We start from the raw sequence: 21,355 nt of genomic DNA, 5'->3' as shown, positions 1-21,355 counted from the left end.
CGTTTGCTCAGTAAATTCTATTGGTTGGGTCCTCCTGCTTCTATAGACGTTCTTAAGTCAGTCTCTGTGTTTCTCATCGCGGTTTCGAACTCTCCACGTATCCTTCCGTAGCGTACTTTGAAACGAGTTCCCCCGCATCCGGGGCAACGCGTCACAATAAACCACTGAGACCACAGTCTGCATCCGCGTCGCGCGGAGCGTGCGGAGGCGCCTCGCAGCGAGGCCTCGCGCGGGAAGCGCTTGCGCGGGGAGGCGCGTGACCCTCGCCGCTCCTACAGCTGAGTCAGCCCGCACGCGAGCTCAGACGCCCTGGTCCCGGTTGTCGGACCGGTGCTGTTTGACAGGTGACTTGGTCCTTTGGGCCGCCGGGTGTGGTCCTTTAGCTACCTACCTCCTTTGAGCCCGTTTCTCTAGTGGGAAATCACTTTCCTGTCGCCTCAGCCAGAAGTTTCCCGCCCGTTCTTCACCACCCCCTCCCCCGCAGCTCTCTGCCTTGGAGGGACCTTGCCAAGTTCACTTGCGTTAGTCTCCGTTATGCACTTGTCCGCTTAGATTGTAAACTCCCTGGGGTCAGGGTCCGTGCCTTTTAAAATGTTTTCCTAGCTTCTGTCAGCGAGCTTTCCCAGAGGAGGGGTCCGCAAAGTGCTAAGTGAAAGAACGATTTTGTAATGTTGCGCAAGAAGACTTGAGAGGAACCGTTCAAGGCGAGAACTTTCCTTTCCTCTCTTCCCTTCTGAGGCTCCGTTTGTTGCGCGCGGGTCGCTGCGCCGGCGGTGGAGATACTGTGGTGAGGGAGCACCGAACTGCCCGCGGTTGCTGCCTTCCCGCAGCCAGCAGTTCGGGAGGGGGGGGGGGCGGCAGCTGTCACTTACACGATGGGTACACGGTGACCGGAGAGTGAAAACCCGCTAGACAACCGTGGGGAGGGCTTGGAAAGAGGGCAGGCTGCTACCACGGGGGGAGTTAAAGAAATGACGAACATACACAGTCTGAAACATACGCAGTCTGAAAGATCAGTGTTAATTGGGGGAAATATTAGCGGTGGGCCCAGTGAAGTACTTGCATGAAGGGAGACAGCATGTGCCAAGGTCCGGCGGCTGGAGAGAGCCTTCCCTGAGAACTGGAAGAAGACAAATGGAGCCCAGGTGCCAGGGAATGGGGTTCCTCTGGTGTCACATGTGGGTGACAGTGGACCTGGGGAGCCATGTGAAGGAATTGAGTCCCCGTAACAGCACAGGAAGCGCTTGCGGTTGGGCAGTGGGATGGAGCTTTGAAACAGGCTGTATATGAGAGTAGTATGTCCCAACTGATTGATGGTTACTTTTATTTATTTTTTAAAGTTTATTTATTTTTGAGAGAGCGAGACTGAGTGTGAGTGGGGGAAGGGGCAGAGAGAGGGAGAAACAGAATCTGAAGCAGGATCTGGGCTCTGAGCTGTCAGCACAGAGCCATAAGCGAGGCTTGTACCCACCAACCATGAGATCATGACCTGAGTCAGATGCTGGGTGCCCCCCATTTACTTCTAAACTATACATGATCAGAGGAAGAAGTGGAATGGGGGGGGAAGGAAGCATATTTTCCTTTGCTTTATTTGATTTTTTTTTTTAAAGCTTATTTATTTTGAGAGACACTGTGTATATGGGGGAGGGGCAGAGAGAGGGAGAGAGAGAATCCTAAACAGTTTCCTGACTATCAGGATGGCGCCGGATTTGGGTCTAGAACTCATAAACTGTGAGATCATGACCTGAGTCCCACACTTAACCCACTGACCCACCCAGGTGCCTCCTCATGCTTTAGTTTAAATGGAATCTTTACTTGACCCCGGATATTACATGATAGTCAAGATTCGTGCTCAGATGAGTGACAGTTCCAAACAGGCCCACGTGTTTAAGTGTCACTGAAATTCAAGGCAAAAGCATAAGCCCATGCTTGTTTTATTCACTAAATGTGTGCCCAGTACCTAGATCTAGTTGGTAGTTAAAAAAATCCTATGATGAAATGGAGGCAAATATTCCTCAGCTCTTTCTTTTTAGAACATGTCTAATTAAAAAAACCTAAATGAATACTTGTTTAAAGTGATATTTCAAAAGAAAGGGTGCCTAAGTGGCTTATTTGGTTAAGCGTCTGATTTCAGCTCAGGTTATGATCTTAAGGGACATGAGTTCTCCTGTTAGTGCAGAGCCTGCTGCGGACCCACTGTCTCCCTCTCTGCCCCTCCCACACTTGTGCTTTCTCTCTCTCAAAAGTAAATAAACATTAAAAAAAAAATCACAGTTGGAGTTTGCCCTTTAACAAATACTATTAATTCATTGCGGATTTTTGTTTGTTGTGTTCTTTATTTTAATCTTGTCTAGACAATTGTCCTTTCCCACCCATCCCCTTTGTGAACTAATTTTGCCAGTGACACATTTCTTGTATTCATTTAAACTTGAAAAAACTCAGGAACACATAACACATCATATTTGTATGTGTTGTGCATAACTTTTAATTTCCAATATAAGAAACAACGTAGTATGTTCAAATCATTTGATCTAAATGGAAAGTGAAAAACTTGTAATTTCCAATGAGAGACAACGCAGTATAAGTCATTTGATCTAAACTGAAAGTGTCCCCGCCTTATATAATTATGATTTTTAAATCTACTTCAAACTTCTCAAAAGAGGGATATATATGCGGTGTTTACAGTACACTACACAGTAATGATTTTTTAAATGTTTATTTATTTTTGAGAGACAGAGACACAGAGCACAAACGGGAGGGTTATGGTTAGCACAAACGGGAGAGGCAGAGAGAGAGAGAGGGAGATACAGAATCCGAAGCAGGCTCCAGACTGAGCTGTCAGCACAGAGCCTGATGCCGGGCTCTAACCCACAATCCGTGGGATCATGAACTGAGCCCATCAGATGACCAACTGACTGAGCCACCCAGGAGCCCGACACAGTAATGATTTTATCATTTGCCACAGATGAATGGCAGTGCAATAAATGCTGTCATACACATTTCTTTGTAATATGAGGATAACTTACCTAGAGGATCTAGGGGAGGGTTCGTGGTGATAATTTTGAGGTCCATTAACTCCCTTCAGCCCCACAATGTAGATTCCTTCCCTGTGTCGTTCGGGACATTGTTTTATAGTGAATGTCCACTCTCAGACTGAAAATAAATTGCACTGAAACTTAGCAGTTGCCTTATTCCTTTACCTTTTCTCTGTATTTCTCAATGTAAAGTAGGATTTTGCTGCAAAAGAGCTGCAAAGAATCTTTTGAGGTTGTCAGTGTAGAAAGCAGCGCCACAAGCAGCAGCCATGCCTGCGGAAGGAGGGAAGACTGATATGGAGAGGATTGGCCTCTTCAGTGAGATGGAGTACATTACTGTTGGTGATAAATATGTGTCCTCATTCAATCGTAAGTATATCTAGTTTTCTTTATAACCTAATAGTGGATGTCCTGTAGGAAATTTTGGATTTAATATTTGGGTTAAATGATATTTTTAATGCTCTATATCTTAAAGCATTAAAATAATATACTTAAAAATATACTTTTTAATTAAGTATATATATTTTTTTATTTTGAGAGAGAAAGAGAATCCACTGAACTGTAAGATGCTCACCTGAGCCAAAATGAAGAATCAGACGCTTGACCCAGTAAACCACCCAGGCTCCCCCTAAAGCATTAAGTTTAAAGTTGAATAAACTTGTAAATTTCAATACATTTGAGAGAGAACTTTTGTAAGAGCAGAAAACTTCTTTCATTGGGATACCCTACTTTCATATATTTTCTTCGTAAGTAATTTTACTTCTTTCCAAAGGTGCAGGGCAAGTTTTCTCTCAGAATATTTTGTTTTTAGCTTATTTTGTTTTTGCTCAGTGGGACACTCTCCTATGCAAGCAGCATTTACATTTGCATCCCAAACGCTAGCTGTAATTATTTTCTTGGAGAATGAAAGACTACACTATGTGAATAGTTGAGGGAGTTTTAGAGAGTCCTTTAAATAATAAAAAGAGCTAACGTAAATAAACATTTTATATGTATTAGTTAAATTTTTGGCTATTCAATGACTTCCTTGTTACAATTAGAATACAACTGACCTGAAACACCTCCAAGATATATTGTTAAATAAATAAAAAAAAAATCAAGGTGCAGAATAGTTTACTAAATAGCATGCTAAACGTTAAAAATGGAAAACGATATATATGAAAGTATTAATTGGAACATGCCTAAATATTCTCTGGAAAACAAAATAAATATCATGAATTTCTGTGGGAGAGGAATTGGGTGGCTGAGTGTGGGAGGAAAATTTATTGTAAAAACACATATTACTAAATTTGGAACCATGTGAATATATTACCTTTTCAAAAATTTAAGTTAAAAATCAGTGATATAAATTCATATTTAAATAACTAGCTGATTTAAGGATTCTTTGCACTTCAAAAAAGTTTTCACATTGGTGAACGACTTCCCAAATAGAGAGGTCTTCCAGATGGAAGTTATAATAGAAGTTCTAAATATTTATAAAAACAGCCTTTTAAAAAATTACTGGGCCAGTAGTATTTCATTGTATAAATATAACACATTTATTTATCTGTTTTCCTGTTGGTGGATATTTGCGTTATTTCCTGTATTTGAATATTATGAATGAAACTGCTATGAACATTCTGGTTCATACCTATTAGTGGATATAGACATTCATGTGTCTTGAGTACATATCCAGTAGGGGAACTGCCTCAGTTTGAGTATGGAACTGCCTTCCCTTCAACCTAAACACACACACACACACACACCCACCCCAAACACACGCACACGCAGTTTGAGTATTGAACTGCCTTCCCTTCAACTTAAACACACACACCCCAAACACACACACGCAGTTTGAGTATGGAACTGCCTTCCCTTCAACCTAAACACACACACACACACACACACACACGTACTTATAATCTCACATGGTGCTTCCTAGTATGTAGATGAGGAAACATTAGATTAGATGATTGTTAGGGTCTCTCCCAGCTCTAAAATTCAGAGTCCATAACCAAGACCTTGATCTAATTATTAAAATGTTGTGATGGAAACCTCTTAGGTCTTATTGTCAATGTGGTCTGTAACAGAGCTTTCGGTGAGCATTTTGGGACAGCATTTTAGAGCCCCAAACTCACTGGCCCCAATCAAAGTTTGAAACTTTTCTCAGTTGTTTTTCATGTTTATTATTAGTGAGCTCAAGATTATGGTAATTTGTTTTTTTTTAATTAATTTATTTTTAATTATTTTTTAAAATAATTTAAATGTTTTTTAAATAATTTTAATTATTTATATATTAAATAAAAAATAATTTGTTTTTATAATTTAAATAAACATATTTTATTATTTTTAAATTATAAAAATAAATTTAACTAATTAATTTTAAATTATAAAAATAAATTTAATTAATTTATTTTTAAAGGACCCTTTAATGAGGCTGCAAGCAAAAATAAGCAGATGCTACCTGGGGGATCCAAAGAAATGTCAAATCTCCAGGCAGGTTATTTTGATCCCCATTTTGTAAGGATATTTGAAGGTGAAGGCTATGTAAATCTGAATCAAGTGAGGAGACGGCATATGATGGAAGAAGCCAAAAAAAATCTAGGGAAAGCCTTCCTCCCTAGTAGTGGAGATAAAAAGCCGTAAGTGTTTGGGGGAAAAGTCATGAATTCATGTTCTGCACCTTTCTCTCTAGCCCAAATTAAGTGTTTTTTTCTGGAGGACTTAAGTATGATGGGTTTTTTAAGAGTCATTAAATTTATGCTTATGTCACTGCTATTAATTTATATAATAAAAAGCCAGCTAAATAATGCAAATAAATTTGTTTGAAAACCTTGAAAAACCCTCCTTGGGTCATCATATCTGTGCTCTACACTGTTTTTTCTGCTTTGCAAATTTTTTTTTAAAAGTTTAAATAAAAATTGTAAAATTAGGTGAAGTCTTTTTTTGATAAAAAGTAACTTATCAAGACATGTTATTTAAAAATTATTTTGAAGATAATGCATGGAGTTTAGCAATATTTTAGTTGCGACAGTTGTCAATGTGAAGGTTCTTTTTTTTTTTTTACCCTTAAACCATTAAACAAAGAAAATCATATAGTCTGTTACATCATAGTATTTGGTTGAGCTTTATGATAAGATGTTAATGCACACTCTATAATGTTGACTGTCTCTATGTAGAATTTATAGTAGACCAGGATTGGTTGAAGGCTGATTTTGTGCTTGTGCTATTTTTTTTTTCCTGAGGGTAGTAAAACTGTAATCTTCTGAATTAATGGAAACTATTTTCACTTCCTAGAGATTCTGAAATTTTGTTTATGTGGAACATTTAAAATAAGCATAAAAAGTTAAAACCACTACCTCATCTCAAAATTTGTGACTTTGAAAAATGGGGGAAATAAGACTAAAAACTAAACAGAATGGTTGTTTTTTTCTTAACAGCGTTGGCAAGTCAATTCCATTGCATATATTTTGCTCCTTTTTCAGTGATTTTTTTGTAAATTGTGGTCAAATATATATAACACAAAATTTGCTGTTTTAATTTGCTGTGTTTTTTAAAAACTGGACTTAAGATGCGGGTTAGGAAGCTATTATGGCACAATTGGCGGTCCGGTGCCATTCTTCAGTGCACAGGCAAAACCCAAAGACAAATATCAGGTCCCTGGAAAGAATTTATACACAAACCCGGGAAAGAAAGGAACAGGATATGGGTAAGATACTTTACATGCTTTCATATAATTTGAAGTTAAATAAACTTTAAAATTTCTGAACCATGAAGTCACCATTACTTAATTTTCTTCCTTAGCTATGCAAATGTTACCATAGGTAAACAGTTTTCACACTCTGCTGATTTCTACGATGCAGCCAAACTAAATTTTAAGGTAAAATAATCTAATTTTAACTTCATTCCATCTTTCTCTTAGTTGATGTTGAGAATTCATTTGTGATCTATTTAGGGATTGTTTTATTTACTAGGGCAATGGTAGACTAATATCTATGAATTGTGATAATTTTACCTTTTTAATATTCAATTTCCACATCTTGCTGTAGATCTTCTCAGCTCTTCCCAGGATGAGCTTTTGGCTCTTGCTATAATTTACTACATCTACCTTATCTCTCTCTAAACTAGCTGTGACACCTTTCTTACTTGGCCTGATCAGCTATGTCCTATTTTTGAGTAGAAAAGTCATGTTCTAACCTTTATGACACCACCACACCCTAAAATCTTGTGCCTAAGACAGTAGTGGAATGAAGGAGTGACGGGGAGGAAGGAGAAGATGGAAAGTAGAGAATGGATGAACACCTACAGAAGAGAGAGTGATAGGGTGAGGGGAGGGTACTCTCTACTAAAGCACAGAAATAAAAACGGAATGTACTGGTATATGCCTCTACACTCATTTTATATACTATTTGACTTAGAATGAAACATAGTCACTTATATGCACAATGCCTGAGTGAGAATGAGGAACGCATAAATTTTGGGACAGTTTTAACATAATTTAACAATTTCAGTATAACTTAAAAAAGCTGGTTTTAATGAAAAGTCAAGTTTGGACATTAAGCAACAGAAATTAAATGGCAAACATTATATTAGTTTATTTTTGTTTTAGGCATGCAGTCTTCAACAATTTCGAAGTGGTGACTTTAAGCAACAGTAGGGCTACGAGGTAGAAGGATAGTGGCCATTTTTATAAGGCAGTGTCCAAACTCAGGAACAGTTTTCTATTAAATTGGGCAGAAACCTTGGTCATGTAATAAGCATCTTTGTTTCTATGTGTGGATTATTAGAAAATTAATGTGTAAACTGCTTTTAATCTGTAGGAATAATAATAATACGTGATATAAATATATACAAGGCAATTTTATCCTAAATTTTATGTGATAAGATACTTTCCTTATAGTAAAAAGTTCTTTTTTATTTTCAAAACTTATTATTCGTAAGTAAGATATTTTATATCCCTGGACTTTCTAAAATTAATTCTGAAGATAATTTTAAAAATGCACTCTTGCTTTTTCTTTTAGAATTTAATTTTTAATCTTAATTTTTTTATTAAAAAATTTTTAATGTTTAATTTTTGAGAGAGAGAGAGTACGAGCAAGGGAGGGGCAGAGAGAGAGGGAGACACAGAATCCAAAGCAGGCTCTGCGCTGTGTGCTGACCGACCTCTCAGGACCCAGTTGGGGGCTTGGACTTGTGAACCTGAGCAAGGTTATGACAGAGGGAGATCGTGACCTGTGCTTATGGGACTGAGCCCCCAGGTGCCCCTTCTTTTAGAATTTTAAACAGATTACTCCACTTCATTCTTGCTTGTTTCTGACAAGAGATGCCCTGTCATGTTGGATTTTGTTCTTCTCTACGTACTGTTTTTTTCCCTCTGGTTTCTTTTCAGATCTCTTTATCACTCATTTGAGCAATTTGATTATGATATGCCTTGGTCATATTTTCATCTTGCTTCTTGTGCTTGGGGTTTATTGAGCTTCTTGGATCTGTGGGTTTATAGTTTTCATCACATTTGGAATATTTTCAGCTATTATTTCTTGAGTTATTTTTTCTGCCCTTCCATCTTTCTCCTCTCTTTCATAGTACATATGCATTAGGTCTTTTGAAATTCCTCACAGTTTACCAGTGCTCTGTTTCCTTCTTTTTTTTTTAATTCTCTTTTTTCCTTCTCTGTATTTTATTTTGAATTGTTTCTTTTCCTGTGTCCTCAAGGCCACTAATCTGTTCTTTTGCAGTGTCCCATCTGCAATATCCTGTGTATTTCTAATCTCACACGTTGTACTTTTGCTCTCAGGGAGTTCTGTTTGAGTGTTTTATATCTTATGTGTTTCTGTGTGGCTTTATGAGTGTATAGAATACAGTTTAATTGCTGTTTCAGTTTCCTTCTCAACTAACATCTGTGTTCTTCGTTGATTTTGAATTATTAGTTTTTCTTCTTTGCATGATTTTTCTGCTTTGCATGATTAGTGAGTTTTGACTAGATGTTAGGCATTGTGACATTTACTTTGTAGAGTGCTGTATATTTTTGTATTCTTATAAAGATTCTTGGGCTTTGTTCTGGGATGCAGTAAAATGATTTGGAAACAGTTTGATTTTTTTTCAAGTCTTGCTTGGTTTCAGATTTGTTAGGTGGTACAGGAGCAGTGCTCAATCTAGGGATGATTACTCTGTACTGCGGGGGCCACCCCTTTCTGTGTGCTCTACCCAGTGCCCTAGGACTCATGTCTTCCAGCAGAGCTGATGGAACCAGAACTCTTGCCAGCTCTGTGGTAAAAGCCAGACACTATTACTTTTAGTCTTCTTAGGTGGTTCTTTTTTTGGCTTTGAGTAGCTTCCTCTCGTGTATGTGCTGATTCATATTACGCTGAATACTCTAGGGAAGGGGTTGGTAAAACAAACACAGCATTCCAGTAAAAGGTGACCATACTCTAGCAAAAGGTATTCTTTAAAGCCTTGCCTCATGATAACCTGCATCAGAATCACCTGGAGTGACTAAAATGAGATTTAAAAAATTTTTTTTGAATTTTTTGAGAGAGAAAGAGGGAGACACAGAATCTGAAGCAGCAGAGCTGTCAGCACAGAACCCAACACAGGGCTCGAACCCATAAGCTGTCAGATCATGACCTGAGCCTAAGTCGGCAGCCCAACTGACTGAGCCACCCAGGCACCCCAAAAATGTTAGATTTTTGACCATATAGCAGACCAAGAGGATCTAGAAATCTCTGAGGGAAGAGCGTGGTAATTTGTATCTGAAATGAATTATCAAGAGACTCCAATGAGAACTAAAATTTGAGAAACACTGCCCAAAAGGATGAATGGAATGGTTAAAATTATCATTACCACTGAGCTGTGGAAGAGGGGAGAGACGATCAGAAAGAAGAGGTAAAATTTCTGTGGGTTGGAGAAAGGAAGAGGACAAACAAAACCAAGGAAAACAATACAAAAAGAGAGTAAAAAGTCCTGAAAGTGTTATTGTTAGACCTCCCTTTCCAAAGGAGAATCACCAAGAACAAAGCCCACAAAACACAAAAGGAGTTGGTTATTCAGGTTTATTTTAGTCCAGCCAGACAGCCCCTCGTGAACACCCAAAAAGTCCTCTGAAGAGAGCCCTGCCGGGCCGTAGCTCAGGGTTTATATAGGGAGAGGGGCAAAGCCGGTGTACAGAAGCGAGAATTCTGCGGTTAGAGGTGGGTGTTGCTTAACAGTTGCTTGAAGAAAATGTTTGACCGTGCTAATCACAATGTTCACTAAAAATTTACATCTCAGGAGCTTGCTGCAGCCAGGAGGAGCTAGGCTGCTCAACCCTTGACCTTTTACCCCGATAGAGTTTGAGATCAAACAGTGGTTGGTATTTCCTCATTTGCAGGCCCCTCTTCTTTTGCCCAAGGGAGTTTTTACATTATAGCACTGTTCTTGGTAATGAAAATTTGTCTTCCTGGATTAACTATTTTAGATTTCATTTACCAAACGTTTTCAGTTTTTTGTTGAATGATGAAATACCAGATTTAATATTTGAAAAAAGTGGAAAAAATATTAATATTCGTTTTACAGTCACTGCTCAAGTCTGTATTTCATAGCATGACATTTTTTTCTTCTTTATTAGCAGAAATTTTCTAAGTATTGTCCCATAGAGAAGATTGCAAAACAGGAGGGAAAAAAATGACCTCTGTTTTGCTTGAATACTAGGTAGTTAATATATAAAAATGTTACAAAGAATAAGTATTCCTCATTTTTAGAAGTAAAACTGACAGTTATTTAGGCCCACCATATGCCAGGTGCTTTAAGCAGTTAATCTTATTTAGTCTTTACAACAGCATTGTGTGTGTGGGGCGGCATAGGGCAGAGAGATTATATCATCTACAGTTGAAGAAAATGTGGCACTAAAAGGATAAGTAAACTTCCCAGAGTCCCTGAGAAATGCTAAAAAGCAAGAAGGAGTTGGGGTTTGAACTAGAAACCAGTCCTTTTTGTTTACTACATCATATCATCCAGATAGTTAATTTAGATTTCTTCAGGTGATACATGGATCTCTGTTCTTCAAATAAATTTATATCTAAACAGAACAATCATACTTTCATCCATTCATAAGTAAGCATATCTTTTGTATCATAGAAACAAAACATAACAAAGGAATGTTTTAAAGAAGTGAACCCAGCAGTATAGATTTAAAAAATCTACATGCTTATATTAAAATTTAAAAGAAAGTTTGTTACTTTTAATTTGAATAATTTATGTTACATAATTTCAAACTTTCTGATTTACAGAAGGAGAATGAAGAACACCATAGTTTAGTTAAAGGAACACCTTTCAAGTTAAATCTTTACCCAAGGGAATATTTTGACGCCAATCCTTATTTGTTTGAGAAAGCTTTACCACCAATTAAGAAAACAGAGAAGAAAGAATTACTTGCAAACCCCTTTAAGCCTTCTTCTCCTGGTAAAAAGGTAAGTTAAAAATTTTAGAATGTCTCCCTCTCTCTCTGACCCTCCCCTGCTCATGCTGTCTCTCTCAGAAAAAAACAAAAAAAAATTAAAAAAAATTTTAGAATGAAAAATATTAAGCATTATAAAGAACTGTTGCCTCTATGTCAAGTCATTTTGTTACCTATGTAAATAATAAACTTTTGTTTATTACTCACACCTTTATTATTCACAGTAAGAATTGTGAAACCTGTTTTAACAAAATTTTGAAAAGCCACAAAGCCTGGCTAGTATAGAGAATAATGAGGTCTTGCAATGAAATAATTATTCATCGTTTCAAGAGTATTTGAATTTATAATGGATTTTCCAAGTATCTCTCTAGATCTTAGGTATAGTTTTTTTCACAAAACCATGAAAAGCCAGACCGTCTTTCAAGTTTTGAAATGGTTGTTAAAATGAACTATCTCCTACTCTGCAGACTTTTACAAGTGTGAATAAAACTAAAAATGCTTCTGTAGTATATAAACCTTAGTTTATACTTTGTTCTGTCTTCTGTCCATCGCCTGTTCATTTTACCTACAGATTTTCTATTAGGATATTTGTCTTTTTCATACTGATCTGTAAGATCGTTTCATATATTAAGGATTTTCTTTTGTTGTTTGTGTTGAAAATAGTTTCTTTAGCTTGTTCAGTGTTTGACATTAGTTGTAGCATTTTGCTGTTCAGAAGCTTAATAATTTGATGTAGTGAAATTTATCAATTGTTTGTGCTAAGTTTAATGACATTCTCAAAAATGACTTTCCTTATCACCAATATTAAAAAAAATACATTCTTGATTTCTTCTATTAGTTTTTTCCTTTTTCATTTAAATTTCCATTTGAAATATATTTTGACATGAAGAGCAAGGTAAGGATTCAGCTTTTATCTTTTTGAAATCCAGTTTTGAAAGTAGGAGGACACTTTAGGCGGGAGAGGATGTGATCTATATCTTGATTTCAGTCATGGTTTCAAGGGTACATACAAATGTCAAAAGTCATAGAATTGTAAATTTTAAATGTGTGCAGTTTTGGGGTACCTGGGTGGCACAGTCAGTTATGTGTCCGACTTCGGCTCAGGTCGTGATCTTGTGGCTCATGGGTTCGAGCCCCGCGTCGGGCTCTGTGCTGACAGCTCAGAGCCTGGAGCCTGTTTTGGATTCTGTGTCTCCTTCTCCCTCTGACCCTCCCCTGCTCACGCTTTCTCTCTCTCTCAGAAAAAAAAAAAGATTAAAAAATTACATTGGCCATTCTATATTTATTCTCTAAAACACTGAAGTTACTTCTGTCTAAAGTTCTGGGGGGAAAAAGACCTTTGGTATTTTGCTAAAAAGTTAAATCTTTAGATTTTTGGATGTCTTAGCTTATTTTATCTATTTAATTTTTAAAAATTTTATTTATTTTGAGAGAGAGAGAGAACTAGAATCCCAAGCAGGTTCTGCACTGATGTGGAGATTTGATCTTCTGAACCATGAGATCATGACCTAAGCTGAAGTCAGAAGTCAGACACTTAACCCCCTGAGCCACCCAGGTGCCCTTCAGCATATTTATGGTTTGACTCTTCTGATCAGAAATAAACTATTTATTAAAACCTTTATTTCCCTTGTAGAATTCTAAATTTTGCTTCATACAGATGTATATGTCTTATGTTTTATTCCTATTTATTTTAAGGCTCTGGTCAACAATTTTTTTCCCATCATATATTCCCTTATGTAATTGTCTTTATCAAAACATTTAATAATTGGCCACTTCATTAAATTTTCTTATGTTCCAATGGGTATTATGTTGATTCTCTTTAGATTTTCAGATACGTGATTACATTATCTACAAATAATTTTGCTCCCTCCTTTCCAGTATTCATTGCTTTTAAGTCATGTTCATGTCTAGTTGCTAAGGATAGCAATAGTGGCCATTCTTTGCCTTACTTGAATTTACTTGAATTTGCCTTACTTTGAATTACCTGAATTTACTCTAGTTTTTCATTTTTTTATAAAAATAGGAAAAATTCCTACTGCCAGAAGTAGGAATAAATCAGGAATGTATGTAGAACGGTATTGAATGTTTTTGTGTAATCTATTTAGACCATTTTTTTTCTCTCTTCGACTTGTTATAAGGTGAATGATAACAAATTGCGTGAAATGAATTCCACTTGGCTATATTGTATTTAAGTGTAATACTTTATCTTATTAATATTTTAAGTATTTTTCCAACAATAATTTTAAGTGTAACTGGTCTAATTTTTTTGGTATGCTTTGTTTTATCTTGGTATAAGTAGGTGTTAGTGTCTTAAAATAATCAGGGAGATTTTTTTTCTTTTTCTGTGTTCTATAACACTTCAAGTAGTACCACAAAAAGCAAGGTTGAAAGAATTTCTCATTGAAATGTTCTGGGCTTAATTTATTCTATGGTACCTTACCTGATTTGTATTTCTTTTCAGTCGATTTGACATTTATATTTTCTTTGAAAATAATTTCATTTATGTTTTCAAATTTATTAACATAGAAGTTTACAAAAATGTTATTTTATATTTTTGGTTATTCCAGATATGTCTACTCCTTTCTCATTCCTAATTATAATGTAGATTTATTTATTTATTTTGTAAGGCATCATCTGGTGGTTTGGTTTATTTATTTACCATATATATTTTTCCTTTTCTTTTTCTTTTTTTACTTAAAAATTTTTTTTTTAAATATTTTTATTTATTTATTTATTTCTAGGAGAGAGAGAGAGACAGCGTGAGCAGGGGAGGGTCAGAGAGAGAGGGAGACACAGACTCGGAAACAGGCTCCAGGCTCTGAGCTGGCAGTCAGCACAAAGCCCGACGCGGGGCTCGAACCCACGAACTGCGAGATCATGACCTAAGCGAAAGTCGGACACTTAACCGACTAAGCCACCCAGGCGCCCCTACTTAAAATTTTTTTTGACATTTATTTATTTTTGAGAAGGGGGAAGGGGCAGAGAGAGAGGGAGACACAGAATTTGAAGCAGGCTCCCTAGGCTCTGAACTATCAGCACAGAGCCTGACATGGGGCTTGAAGTTGCTCTAACTCACAGACCTGACCTGAGTCAAAGTTGGATGATTAACTGACTTGAGCCCCCCAGGCATCCCTATGTTTTTGTATTTTTAATCCCTCCATTTTGCTTTTACTTTTATTAATGAATTTATTTCACTTAAGTTTCCTTATTATTTGTTGCTCTTTGAAAGAATCTATGTGTCCTCAATCTGGAAAGCTTGAAATATTCCAATTATATCTTTTCGTTGAATAAAATTTTCATGTATATTTGGCATAGAAATTGTAAGATAAAAGATGCCTATTTAAATTGGGTATGAAGATTCTATGGAGTTTTCTTGGTAACTATATATGATATAATGATAAAATTGTGGTAAACCAGCTTAAAAAGTCAAAGCAAATGTTTGTTTTGTGTACAGGTCACAAAGTACAGGACTTTCATAATTTTGACTAACTTCTTGATCTGATAAACTCTTACTAAAATATTAATATTTGCGGCTTCTGGGTGGCTCAATTGGTTAAGCATCCAACTCTTGATTTAGACTCAGGTCATGATCTCACAGCCTGGCTTGGATTCTCTCTCTCTGCCCCTGTCCTGCTCACGTCCTCTCTCTCTCTCTCTGTCTCTCAAAATAAATAAATAAGCTTAAAACAAACAAACAAATATTAATACTTGATAATAGTTTGGAATGTTACCTTCCTATAAACATTTGTATTTTAATAGAGAACTTTTAGAAACTACAGTGTCTTGCCCCATAAAATTGGTGGCAGGGAGACTGCTGGTATTTGAACAGTACAAGCATACTTCGTTTTATTGCTTTGCAGATGCTGTGTTTTTTACAAATTGAAGGTTTGTGGAAATCTGTGTTGAGCAACTTGATTGGCACGATTTTTCCAGCAGTTATTTGCTCACTTTGTGTCTCTATGTCACATTATAGTACTTCTTGTAATATTTCAAACTTTATTATTATTATATTTATTATGGTAACCTGTGATCAGTGATCTTTGCCACTACTATTGTAATTGCTCGAAAGGGTGCCATGAATGCCACCCATGTACGACGGTGAACTTAATTAATGCATGTTGTGTGTTATGACTGTCCCACTGACTGGCTATTCCCTCATCTCTCTCCCTCTCCTTGGGCCTCCATCTTCCCTGAGACAAAACAGTATTGAGATGATGCCAGTTAATAACCCTACGATAGCCTCTAAGCGTTCATATGAAAGGAGGAGTTGCATGTCTCACTTAAGTTTTTTTTTTAACATTTATTCATTTTTGGGAGATGGAGAGGAGCAGAGAGAGAGGGAGACATAGGCTCCAGGTTCTGAGCTGTCAGCACAGAGCTCAACACAGAGCTCGGACTCATGAATCTTGAGATCTTTACCTGAGCCAAAGTTGGACACCTAACCGACTGAGGTGGCCCTGCATGTCTCACTTTAAATCAAAAGCTAGAAATGATTAAACTCTGAGGAAGTCATATCAAAAGCCAGGATAGACTAAAAGCTAGGCATCTTGTGCCAGTTACCCAAGTTGTGAACACAAAGGAAAAGTTCTTGAAGGAAATTAAAAGTGCTACTCCAGTGAACACATAAATGATAAGAAAGCAAAACAGACTTCTTGCTGATGGAGAAAGTTTTAGTGGATAGAAGATCTGGGTAGAAGATCAAGCCAGCTACAACTTTTCCTTATGCAAAGCCTACTACAGAGCAAGGCCCTAACTCTCTTCAGTTCTGTGAAGGTTGAGAAAGGTAAAGAAGCTGTAGAAGAAAAGTTTGAAGCTAGCCGAGGTAGGCCCACTAATTTGCAGTATCCAAAGTGTAAGGTAAAGCAGCAAGCACTGATGTAGAAGTTGCAGCAGGTTCCCCAGAAGATCTAGCTAAGAAATTAATGAAGTTGGCTGTACGAAACAACAGATTTTTAATGTAGATTAAACAGCCTTATATTGAAAGAAGATATCATCTAGGACTTTCATAGCTAGAGAGGAGAAATCAATGCCTGGTTTCAAAGCTACAAAGGACAGACTAGCTCTCTTTTTAGGGGCTAATGCAGCTGGTGACTTTAAGTTGAAGCCAGTGCTCATTTACCATTCCCCCAATCCTACGACCCTTAGGAATTATGATAGGGGTGCCGGGATGGCTCAGGTCATGATCTCATGGTCATGAGATTGAGCACCACGTCAGAATCTGTGCTGAGTGTGGAACCTGCTTGAGATTCTCTTTCCCTCTCTCTCTGCCCCTTCCCCCCAAACAAACATTTGATTTAAAAAAAAAAAAGGATTATGATGAATCTACTCTGTGCTCTATAAATAACAAAGCTTGGGTGATAGCACATCTGTTTATGAAATGGTTTACTGAATATTTTAAGCCCACTATTGAGACCTACTGCTCAGAAAAAAAAAGATTCCTTTCAAAATATTACTGTTTATTGGCAATGCATCTGGTCTCCCAAGAGCTCTGCTGGTGATGTACAATGAAATTACTGTTGTTTTCATGCCTGTTAATACATCTATACGTCAGCCCAAGGATCTTGGAATAATTTCAACTTCAAGCCTTGTTATTTTAAGAAATACATATCATAAAGCTCTAGCTTCTATAAATAGTGGCTCCTATGATGGCTCTGGGCAAAGAAAAATTGGAAACCTTCTGGAAAGGATTGACATTCTAGATGCCATTAAGAACATCTGCGATTTATGGGAAGAGGTCAAAATACCAACATTAACGGGAGTTTGGAAGTTGATTCCGACCCCCGTGGATGACTTTGAGGTGTTCAAGCCTCCAGTGGAGGAAGTAACTGTAGATGTGGTGGACATAGTGAGAGAATGAGAATCACAAGTGGAGCCTGAAGATGGGACTGAACTGCTGCAATCTTGTGATATAAGTTTCATGGATGAGGACTTGCTTCTGACGTCTGAGCAATGAAAGTAGTTTCTTGAGATGGAATCTACTCCTGATGAAGATGCTATGAAGATTGTTGAAATGACAACGGATTTGAAATAGTATGTGAACTTAGTTGATAAAGCAGCATCAGGGTTTGAGAAGAGATTCCAATTTAAAAGAAGTTCTGTGGGTAAAATTTTATCAAACTGATTGTATGCTATGGGGAAATCATTCATAAAAGGAAGAGTCAGCCAGTATGGCAAACTTCATTGTCTTATTTTAAGAACTTGCCACAGCCACCCCAGCCTTCAGCTACCACTGAAGGTGGTAGTCAACAACTATTAACATCAAGGCAAGAACTTTCACCAGCAAGAATATTATCATTGACTGAAAGCTCAAATGATGTTTAGCATATTTTCAGCAGTAAAACATTTTAAAATTAAGGTTTGTACATTTTTTTTTAATTTTAGACACAAATGAAAAAGAGTGCTATTGCACTCTTAATAGACTACAGCATTGTGTAAATATAACTTTTATATGTAGTGGAAAACCAAAAAAACTCATTTGACTTGGTTTTTCCTTATATTCATTTTATTGCAATTGTCTGGAACTGAACTCACATCATCTCTGAGGTATGTCTGTATAGACAACTTCAAATGTAAGACCAACTCCATAGACAATACACAAATATGTATGAACTTCTTCAAAGTCTAATTTTGTTAGAAGCATTTTACAAAACTACATTAAATTATCTCATTTTTATTTGTAGGCTGGTGGAATGAAGGCAGGAACATTTGATCCTTACCCTTCACATTCTGCTGACCCTTATGGGACCCTTAAATTGGCAAGCCAGATTTCCAGCAAAGGTGCTAAGATTTTCCATCCACCAAGTGGACCAAAGAGCAGACCAATTGAAAGTATAATGACTTTGAATGTCAAAAGGTAGTAGTATGTTACACTTAGCCTATAAACCAAGAAAAATTATTTTTACTTTTAGATTCCTTCAAAATAATATCTTTTATTTATACACACTTCAAACAATGACAGATCCAAGTGTCTTTGGAAATCTTAGCTCCTTTTATTTAGAAGCTCTCCCTTAGAAGTTTTTTTCCATCTTCTAAATTTTCCAATTGAAAAAGCTTAATTTATTTGTACCAAACTATTCTGTGCATAATTTTTAAGGCAAACCTATAGCACCTTATTATGAGTTGCTTGAGACTGTTAGATATTTATTGTCCAGTTACAGTACATGTTAACATTGTTTCTCAAAGGGAGTTTTTGATAATTATTATCTCTTTGTGGGCTTCAGGCTCTCAGTAATTGTGAGGAATTTTAATGACACTTAAGACTTCTCTCCTTAAGTTTAAAATAATCTTTTACGAAATCTTCTAGGAACTATTTTGGTTAGTAAAAATGCTGTTAATATCACATTATAATACTTTGAGTGAGTTATATTATTAAAGTATCTTAAAAGTTCAATTTTACTCAAGTTTTGTGCACTTTCAACAATGAAAAGTTGTTGTCAGGAGTTCAGAATATAAATTAGGAAAGGACAATCCATTATTGTCTTTTGGCGTGTGTGCAAGATCATGAATAAGTGGAAGAATTCATTTGATTACCTTTCTATTTATTCACTGAAAAAGTTTTAATGCCAATTAAGCTAATTTACGTATTTCTAACTTCAGCGTAATCATATAATGGATTAAGTAAAGGACACCCAATTCACCTTCTTTTATAAAAACATCTCAGTACATCTATATCCTTTGTGTACAGGGATTATAATGTCAGTCTTATGAGCCTATCCCCAGAATAAGACTGCCCATCATTATTTATATAATTTAACTGTTGGCTACAGGCATAGTATTCTGTGGGGGCTAGTTGGTGGAAATTGAAATATGTGGAGTCTTTATTTCATGTTCTTTGATCTTCATCCATTGTCAACCCACCTATCTATCAGTACTCTGCTCAGCTTGATCTATGTAATATAGAACAGAGAGTAAAATTATACTTTCCTTTATCACACCCTCAAATAGATGGGATTGTTTTGGGAAGCAAGGGGCAGTTTCAGGTTTTTTGTGTGTTCTTTTCTATCCAGAGAACAGAACTGAGAAAGTTCTACAAATATATATGTTTGGAGCAAAGAAGAGAATAACTGATTGCTTTTTTTGAAAATCAGAAGTTTATCTTCTGTTTAGTAAATTTGAATTTATTAAAGCTCTTTCTTTTTATATTATCACAAATAGTATCCTAAATCAAGTTTTAGCTTTTTTTTTAACCTTAATTTTAAGACTAATAAACTTCTGAGTGGTTTTTAAAATTGGTCCCATTAAATAATTTTCCTTGTTTATTTATTAACTGGTTGGCAGAGAAAGCGAGCAGGGGAGGGGTGTGGGGGGGGGGGAGAGAATGCCAACATGGGGCTTGAATTCATGAACCATGAGATCATGACTTGACCCGAAATCAAGAGTAGGATGCTTAACCAACTGAGCCACCTAGGTGTCCACCCAATTTTTCCTTCTTAAACTACATTTTAAGTGAAGCTTTTTAATTTGATGAGAGAGTTTGGTTTTGGATTGTTAATTTTTTATTACAAAACCTTTTTATAAGAATATACAGATATATTCACCTGCACCTATAAAATTAAATGTGCATTTATTTTCCAATTTTAGGGCACTAAATTCGAAGAACTACAAGACTGCTTCAGTACAGTCCTATTAGCATCTGGAAGACAAATAGCTTTCTAGGTCCTGATTACCAGTAATTCATTATCAAGTACTAATTATTTGAAAACAATATAAGATATGGAACAGGTATCTCAGCCATTTAAAAGATATTTAAGCCTGCAACTCTAATATTCTTCCTTGTTTTAGTACTATTTCTTAATGAATAAATATTATCTGTTGATAATCTAGTATGTGATTGCTGATCTTTGCTTATATCTTTGTTTCTCAGGAGAATATAATGTTTATACATTTTATAAAATCCGGAATTGTAGTCTATCATTTGAAAGCTTATAGTGTTAAAAAACTGCAAGCTTGGAAAGCAGGTGTGGAGGTTGGGGCTGGAAGGGCAGAAAGTGCGCATTAAATTCTTACCTTGTGGTTCTTGGAGGTATTTGAAAATTGGATTGATGGCTTATCCAAGTGTCCTAAGCAATATATTCATGTATGCACATTTAAAGTGAGGCAAATGTCTCCATTTATGTGGTTCTCATACATTCTATTTATGGTCTGTGTAAAGCTTCATATTAGTCAATGGCAGCCCCAGGATGAGGTGGAGGGAGAATGGGGAATGCCCTTTTAGTTGAGTATCTTACACAGATACAAAGTTACAAGATGGACGAAGCTTGTCTTTGGTGTCCTCTCATGTGCATCTGTGGCTGTCCAAAGCTGCCTCTTCCAGAACATCCCTTCTTGGTCTTATTCTCTTGTTCCCAATTATCTTTTTTTCACCCGCCCTACCACTGTAGACAATACCTGTTGTTCTTAAAAGATACGATTTAACTACGTTACTGTAATTCAATATGAGGTCTTTATCAACAGCCCTTATTCAATTGGAGGTGGTGGTGGTAGTTTTTAAAAAGGGAGAGTTACAATATCTATTAGTGTAATGTATTGGGGAAGTTATTTTTGACCCGTGGTGATTCCCTTAGTACTTGTCCCTTTTCCATTCGCGGCTTCTCAGAGCTGGAAATCAGAATGTATATCGGCTGCAACACCCTTCTTTTCAACCCCCTGGGGGATTATTTTAAAGGGATTGCAGATGGTACAGAGAATTTTTACTTTTGTAAAATCTAAACCCCATATAGATTTATTTTCACATCTCATACTATTTACTTTTTTCTAAAAGATTATTTAAAAATCTTTATTTTCTACCCAAAGGGCCTCATGGAATGAACATCATAAAGACATTATCAAGGGTGTAATGTGACTCAGAAGGAATACATTTGTCTTTAGGAATAGTTTTACCAGGTTCACATAACTAAATACAATTCATATA

The 21,355-nt window shown here is 36.5% G+C and overlaps 1 protein-coding gene across 5 annotated transcripts; it reads left to right on the top strand.

The window, feature by feature from the left end:
• The first annotated feature begins 57 nt into the window (after window positions 1-57).
• On the top strand, window positions 58-20,210 carry CUNH4orf47 (chromosome unknown C4orf47 homolog). Of its 5 annotated transcripts, none has more exons than XM_039241210.1 (8): window positions 58-344; window positions 3,231-3,404; window positions 5,437-5,656; window positions 6,586-6,723; window positions 6,819-6,894; window positions 11,279-11,458; window positions 18,126-18,298; window positions 20,026-20,210. In XM_039241210.1, exons 2-8 carry the CDS (start codon window positions 3,305-3,307, stop codon window positions 20,072-20,074), a joined length of 936 nt encoding a protein of 311 aa, XP_039097141.1. In that variant the 5' UTR covers window positions 58-344; window positions 3,231-3,304; the 3' UTR covers window positions 20,075-20,210. The 5 variants fall into 5 exon arrangements, with proteins under 5 accessions (XP_039097141.1, XP_039097142.1, XP_039097145.1 ...); XM_039241211.1 differs by having other exon boundaries at window positions 3,228-3,404; XM_039241213.1 differs by lacking the exon at window positions 58-344 and adding an exon at window positions 595-787.
• Window positions 20,211-21,355: the final 1,145 nt, after the last annotated feature.

This window comes from Hyaena hyaena, unplaced genomic scaffold, assembly GCF_003009895.1.
Source record: "Hyaena hyaena isolate Hyena2069 unplaced genomic scaffold, ASM300989v1 scaffold_190, whole genome shotgun sequence".
Taxonomy (NCBI): Eukaryota; Metazoa; Chordata; class Mammalia; order Carnivora; family Hyaenidae; genus Hyaena; species Hyaena hyaena.
Note: the sequence above shows the minus strand (reverse complement) of the source record. Positions and strands in the feature narration are given on the sequence as shown.